The 7,732-nt window shown below is 33.7% G+C and overlaps 1 protein-coding gene across 1 annotated transcript; it reads right to left on the bottom strand.

The window, feature by feature from the left end:
- Nucleotides 1–319: 319 nt before the first annotated feature.
- Nucleotides 320–4,744, bottom strand: LOC141686554 (AT-rich interactive domain-containing protein 2-like). The gene is made up of 6 exons (XM_074491582.1): nt 4,679–4,744; nt 2,793–3,480; nt 2,465–2,487; nt 2,020–2,413; nt 1,752–1,776; nt 320–1,423 (listed from the first exon to the last, which is right to left on the bottom strand). Exons 2-6 carry the CDS (start codon nt 3,432–3,434, stop codon nt 612–614), a joined length of 1,896 nt encoding a protein of 631 aa, XP_074347683.1. The 5' UTR covers nt 3,435–3,480; nt 4,679–4,744; the 3' UTR covers nt 320–611.
- Nucleotides 4,745–7,732: the final 2,988 nt, after the last annotated feature.

Raw genomic sequence — 7,732 nt, 5'->3', positions numbered from 1 at the left:
ATCTCGAATATCTTTTTCAGGTCCCAACATGAGTCATTGACACCGACAATCTCAATAAATGAATAAAATCCTCTTGTACAGACAAATTGTAGGAATACCTTATCATCATAATAGCAATCAAGTGACTTGGAGTCCTTCAGAAATAGACCTAACAGTTCATGTCGTGTACTTTTCGTGTCTGACACAAACACGATTCTGTGTACCATTTTCAGCTTTAGATATCCATGTTGAAGCTTCAGCTATGATCAGCTGACACAAACAGTTATATTGACTAAAGTAGTAACCTAGGATGAAATAAAAGGGAAATATACACCCAAGATCATAATCTCCTAATACATTTCAAGTCAGTTCAATTTAAATGTTGAGATAGCAGAAAATAGACTAATAGACCCAACACAATGCTTCTAAAAGAAACCTGCACATTGGTACAAGCATTAACAATACCAACTGAAAGTCTGAAAGTGTAAGTCCAGCAGGAAAATCAGTTTCCAAAACCAAGTACCATCTGCCATGATGCTGCTGCTCACATAAAAAACTTAAATCAACTGCAATTATAGTCAGAATCGAGAAGATCCGTAGAGGCAATTAAATGTGTACAAATTCCTAATACTTCAATCCATATCAGAGCATTTAGGTGGATTATACTCTATAGCAAGGTTTCCTGCAAAATAGGCACTATCGCCTAAAGATCCATATTCTGTTTCGTCATCGTCGCTGTCTATGGTTTCTGGTGTGACACGGTTCTGATAACTTCTCCGTCGGAGAACAAAGACATTGAAGTAATAGCTTACCAAATTCTCCCTTGTTTTGCCAGGAAAGAGCTTGAACGCATTGTTCCAGAAATTGTTGAGGCCAGTAGATTCTTGTAGCACCATAGCCTTGAATCTCTTTTCTTCTTCTACTGTCCAGGATAGTGAAACTTCCTCGCCCATGCGATTGAATTTCCAACGATAGAACAGCCGCACACCCAAAGCCAGCTTTAGTTCCAATCTCTTCTCGGCAATGTGAAACCTTATGCATGCAGAAGAACCTGGAACTGAACAATCACATGTAATTTGTCTTCCCTTGCCAATAGGATGCTTTTCTATCGCAGTATTGTTATCTTCATCGTCAGAAGCCCACATTTGAATGCCTAACCACTTGAAATCACTCTCTGAAGCCACATCTGTCCATTCTGAAATTTCTGCTTGAAAAGAAACACCAATGGAAACATGGTACACTGGGGCCTCCTCTCGTGAAACATCCAATGCGCACCTGCTTAGCATTCCTTCTCTCCTAGGAGATGGCAGTTCTTTCCCAACATTATATGTTTCATCTCTGCTAGGACTAGCAAGTTTACTTGGGCTAGCATGGCCAGGATTGCAACGGATTGATATTGGTGCAGTCCTGATCCATCTGAAATTTTGACAAAGGAAATCTTTTGCTACATCTTACTCTCTCTGTGGATTCGTGGATGACATTTATATCCTCATACATTGAAGGATGCATCTTCTGCTTCTTCTGCAAGTTATTCCAAAAATTATATTGCAAGATATAATAACAGCTGAAACTAGCAAGTATAAAATTTTGTGTGATTGGCCTTTGCATTTCAGTTGTCTAGCTAGCTATAAATGACCCCTTACAAAAATCCAGTGACAATATCAACTTCAATTAATGGTGTACATCGCAAGACCATAATCAAAGTCATAATTACTATTAGTCACAACTCACAAGACATGTAAAAAATAATAAAATCTATATAAGAACCTCACATTTTAATAATGACTGATAATCTTCCTGATAAAACAATATACACTTTACAGTCAATTTTTCTTTTGAATTTAATATAGTTTTACTATATTCCACCAGAATTTGGGTCTTATTAATTACATATAAAGATTTTTACTTAGTCCCCCCATTGAAAAAAAAATATCAGGTTCATCCAATAAAAAAACCCAACCACAATGCCATTAAAAAAAGCTGTGGTCTCGAGTAACGTTTCTTGAAACAATGGAGACTTAAAAGACAAACTCATTTTACCTGCAATGAAGATTCTTCAAGGTCTGCATATATTGGTCTTCTTACTAAGAGTGCCTCGCGTGCTAACAGAGCTTGCACCCAGTATTCGTTACTTCCATGACTCGTCCACTTGGAAGGCTCGGGTAGTAGCCCAATTGCAGGATCATCAGAATTCTTCGCAACTTGAGTAATCCACTTTAGCATTCCCAGGGAAGATATATATTCCCCTTTCCTCTTCCGAGAAACAACAGGGTTCCCGACACTGGCTATATCTGGAATGTGCATATTTCCACAGTCAACTTTAGTGTTACCCACACTTTCATGCACTGCATTTAGGCCTTCCCAAGGCCACAAATGATTTCCTTGGTTTCCAGAATTCACAACTCTATCAACTATTCTTTTGGTTGACAACAACCTGATGAGAGTCAGTAGGAATTTTTTTGTCATTGCCATATGTATTTGCTACATTCTGCCGGACATTGTCTGCTTCTGGCAATGGACAAAATTCACTTTTCATTGAACTAATTACTTTATCAACAACACTTCTAGCTGACAAAAGGATATCGTAATCATCCTGAACACCAAGCTTTTTGCCGGGATAATAGCTTCTACTTGCCTTTACTTTGTCTTGCACTTTATGGACTTCAATCTCGGAACACAATTTATTCTTTTGAGAGCTGATTATGTTATCAACAAACCGTTTGGCTGAAAACATAGTACTATTATCATGTTGTATACATATGTCTTTTTCAAATTCAATACTACTTTCTACAGCATGATTCACTTCATATAACGTTTCCTCTGTCATCTGACAGATGCGATCCATGCTTATCACCATAATTATCAGTAGGCTTTCCAGTTGTGTCAAGTTCATGTTCAACTTTACCAGCATACATGTTCCTCCACTTGTCCTCATCACTGCATACATGCAGGCTCTTAAGCTCCTCTGACTCCTCAATCAACAGGGCTAATTTTTTGAAAATTTGGTACTCGCCATTATCCAACCTCGTATCCATATTCACCTTCTGCAACCATCCATCCAACTCCTTAAGATACTTAATATACACGAATCTAATGGATGATGTTAGTGCAGGACTGAACCCGCATTCCTCAGCAACCGAATCCCACAAACCATTCTCTAACACGTTAGAAAAACCTCCTTTTCTTTTCACTACACAGAACAGCCGGAACAAATTCACTGGCTGCCCATTGCTCAACAATGCCGGAAGAGGTCTAGCAAAATTACCTACAGATATCTCCCTTAGAAAAATTGGAATAGCCTGATCAAATAAACTTTTCAAGGTATCACTGCAGTCATGGGAAACACTATCCTTGGTAGTATAATCAAAATTGTCACACGACATAATATCGCTCTCACGATTAATTTCACAACTGTTCAACTCCAAGCCATCTTTTGATTTTGACCATCCAGCCATTGCACCTCAAATTTATTCCTTAAACCTCCTTCGAGAATAACTTTTTCTTGAAATGTGAAAGGAAAGCCGACAAGAGGAAAAAAATCAAAACAAAACAATCAATTCAAATACCAAATATGCTACCAAAGGAAATACCAAATAGGAAAATGCATCTGCTATAGAATTACGACCACACTTCCCTCCTTGTTGGGGAAAGGTAACTGAGATGGTATCACTAGTTAAGAACACATCTTACATGATTCAGTTATTTCTGGCAAAATCATTTCAGGCTAAAGCCTCGGTGAACTTGAAAATTTAGCAAAAATAGTTATATAAAACTCAATTTTCTTAAAAAATCAGTCTAAATTTGCATATGCGCCCTGACTAACACTAATCTTAAAAATCAGCAATAATTTTATCATTTATTAGCGTATTTAAGCCCTTGGTACTTCATAGTTCCAATTCCTCTTCTGATTTCACCACCGGGCTTACCAAAATAAATCATCTTAGCCTAGGTATGTTTCTATGCACATACTATAATCTCACACATTAATTATTACTAAATCCCTTACAATAATACGACGAACAAGTTTCGATCACCTCCGAGTTCGCATCGCAATCCCCACCTCATACTAGGTAATATAATTACCACATGCAAAATGAACTAACAAATCGACTTAAATAACTACATAGAACAAATTAAGCAAGTACTGCAGTAGAAAATTTAGAACAAAATATCCCAATAATCCAGGGACTTTAATCACTTAATCAATCCTACATTTACTACAAATTACCAAACCCTAGTTTCGAAAACATTCTCATTCTAAAAATATTGTCAAATCGGGAGCACGAGACCACACTTGACACGAGACTTCAACTCGGACTTAATTGGATCATATACATTATTCTAAAAATATTGTCATATCGGGAGCACGAGACCACACTTTGACACCAGACTTCAACTCGGACTTAATTGAATACGAGACTTCAACTCGGACTTAATTGGATCATATACATTATTCTAAAAAATATTGTCATATCGGGAGCACGAGACCACATTTGACACCAGACTTCAACTCGGACTTAATTGGATCAAATATATTATTCTAAAATATTGTCATATTCATTAAGAGCAGGACCAGACTTCTCCCGAACGTGACACGAAATCTCGAAACGGACTTAATTGGATCATGTATTATTATTATTCGAGATATTGCAATTAACATATAAATTCAGTTGTAACGTTTATAAAAAAATTAAAGTACCTGTAGCATGCAAACCCAGAAAGGAGCTGTTTTTGAATCCAAAAAAGAGTGAGCGCTATAGTGATTATTGTTGGCACACTAAAATTGGGGTTAATTTAGGGGAAATTGATAACGGGCTAGTTGTTAAGATCGAGAAACAGAATTTGAGCCCAATCTAAATTGTGTACTCGGCCCACCTAAGAAAGACAACGTGTAAGGTGTTTTGTTCGATACAAATATTGTTCTTTTTAAATACACCTTCCGTCTCTCCTAATTGTTAGTATTATTTCTAACACAGTGTTCGACACGTATTTTAAAATGAATAGAAAGTATAATTTTATATATTTTTTTAAAAAAAAAATCCTTTTTTAAACAAAAATTTAAGCATTCTATTTTTGTTCAGATAAAAATTATAAAATTATATTATATATTCATCTTAAAATGCGTGTCGGAAAATCTCTCAGAAACGATAACAATTGGCTGGGACCGAGGGAGTAGCTTTTTGCAACTTCACTACTTGCCCTCGAAAACATTTGAAAATATACAGTCGAATTTATGTTGCAGTTGTGATTACTTGATTCATGTTCTAATTATTTATTTATTTTTATATTTAGTTGTGAAATTATGTATTTGCAAATAAAATAAGAAAATTGCGTATTTTTTTATCGTAGGTAACCCGCAGAGCGCACTGGGTAAACCCTAGGGTTCACGTAATAAATTAAAAAAAATGTGATGTTTTCAAAAACTTTTAATTCTTTTTTTTTATTAGGTTGTACATGCTAAAAATTCTTCATTCAAGAAAATTTACCATCTGATCAAAAAATATAGAAAGACGTGAAATTTGACTTGATAATAAATGTTTAACTACTTGAGTTGAGTATTAGACACACAAGTCCCAACTCAAGTTTAGCAAAAAATATATATGGAAGTTCTCTGTTATACAAATTAATCCATTTTTAAAATTATCAATAAATCGGTCAAAAGTATTTAATTAATTAAATAAATTAACAATTTTATGTATGATTTTTTAAAATTATCCGATAAATTACAAATAAATATCCCAATCGATTAGTTTTTGATTATCAAAATCCGTAGTCAATAACTGTTTCCCGTCACAAAGACTAAATTCCCGTTTAACATAACTTGAAAATGTGTTTTTTTTCAACTTCCGGCCTCTTTTTATGATTTGAGAAAGAGAACCTAAATGTGTACGGTTACGAGTGTTCCAAAATTCGGTCAATTCGGACAATACTCAAATAAGTACTTGAAAAGTGGAGATGAATCGACTCGGATTTGAGCGAATACTCGGATGCTAAAAACTAGTACTCGAGAAATCATTTTGAATACGTAACCGAGTAAATTTGATTTTCGAGTTTTAGAGAATCACATAATCTGTGAAGGAACTTCCTCAAAATTCCTTTGCAGTTGCAACACTTGAATACAAGAAAACGATTCCTTATCATTTGACTGCATTTGTGTAATCTGTTTATGCTACACTAATTCGCTAGTTCCTTTTAAGAACATACCAACTATTCTTACAAAAAAAATCAGGTTAAATCCCGATTTTGAATATAAAATAGAGATAAATACACTTTGCACCCTCAAACAAAGTTGAAAAAATAATTTTGTACCAGAACTTTCGAAAATACAACTTGCACCCCTCAACTTCAACGTACTAATTCAGTATACACCATTTTGCAGATTATAATTAAAATAATAAGGGATAAAAAGGGAACTTTATTTTAAAATGTAAATAAATTTTAGTTGGAATTTCAAAAATAAGTTAAAATATTTAAAAAAATGATTTCTCGTATATTAAATATTAATATTGATCAGAATATTTTCATTAAATGCACTTTAAAATCATAACGACGTCAAACACTTTAAAATGAAATAATTACATTAAATTAAATATATATAAAATATATAAAAAAATTTATTTTGAATTTAATTTTGGTTGAATTATATAATTTTTGGCATTAATAATATTACTAAAATTCAAAACCCTACTATATAATATTATTCAAAAAATTAAAGATATTATTTTATAGCTATAATAATAAGTTCAATTTTTAATATAATCTGAAAAATAAAAAATTGGTTTAGTTAATATTTTACTGAAATTCTCATTCTACCCCTTATTTTTTTAATAATAACCGTCGAAGAGGTGTTTTTTGAATTGGCAGGTTGAAGTGAATTGGCAGGTTGAAGTTGAGGGGTGCAAACTGAATTTCCAATACTATTATACACATTTGTTTTTGAAACAAAATAATAGGATGCAAAGTGCAATTTTCTCAATAAAATAAATCAACTTCGATCATTCACAAGTTCATCACAATTAGGTGCACTTATTAAATACTTCACTGTACACACTGAACTAAAATCTCCAGGTGACTCGAAGTTGGTACAATGTTTCGTTAGTTTCTTCTAAGAGCATAATGGGTCCAAATAATTAGGAGCTAGTTACTACAATGACGGCTCTGATATTGGAGAGACCTTACTCGAAATCAGTTCACGAGACCCCAACATATATTTAACATCCAACTTCATATTTGTTTATTTAAAGGAGTGAAATTTTTTGTGACACTTCGAGTATAGAGGGTCCTAGGCGCACCATTCCTGCATCCAAGGTATTAGGAATTGAGTTTACGAAGATCATATCTCGGTTCTTCACATCCCCACTCACTCGCAGGGACGGAGCCAGAGGTCGATGTTTGGGGTGGCGAATTTTTTCCCAGAATAATTAATGTATATTTTTAATTTATTATATATTAAATAAATTAATAAATAATATTTTTAACAATTTTAATATACAATATATACTTTAATTTTTGTATCTAAAGTCATAACTATTGTAAATATCATTAATATTAATACTAAATTCAAAAAATTATATATTTTTGAGGGGGCGAAAATTAAAAATAATTTTTTTTACTACTAAATATATAAATATGTAAAAAAAAATTATAAATTTTAATACTAATTTAATGATTATACCAGAGTTTGGGGTGGCGGCCGCACCAGCCGGCCGCCCCTTGCCTCTGTCTCTCACTCAAAACCCGTTTATTCTTGTTT

This window comes from Apium graveolens, chromosome 9 (genome assembly GCF_009905375.1).
Source record: "Apium graveolens cultivar Ventura chromosome 9, ASM990537v1, whole genome shotgun sequence".
Taxonomy (NCBI): Eukaryota; Viridiplantae; Streptophyta; class Magnoliopsida; order Apiales; family Apiaceae; genus Apium; species Apium graveolens.
Note: the sequence above shows the minus strand (reverse complement) of the source record. Positions and strands in the feature narration are given on the sequence as shown.

Excerpts from the sequence above, each read along its gene's own strand:
- LOC141686554 (XM_074491582.1), bottom strand. The coding sequence starts at position 3,434 with ATGGCTGGATGGTCAAAATCAAAAGATGGCTTGGAGTTGAACAGTTGT. Across the intron at positions 2,488-2,792 it reads TGTCAGATGACAGAGGAAAC|AAGCAGACAATGTCCGGCAG; the intron begins GTTATATGAAGT and ends GTCCATTGCCAG. Across the intron at positions 1,777-2,019 it reads TTGAAGAATCTTCATTGCAG|GAAGATTATCAGTCATTATT; the intron begins GTAAAATGAGTT and ends TTGTTTTATCAG.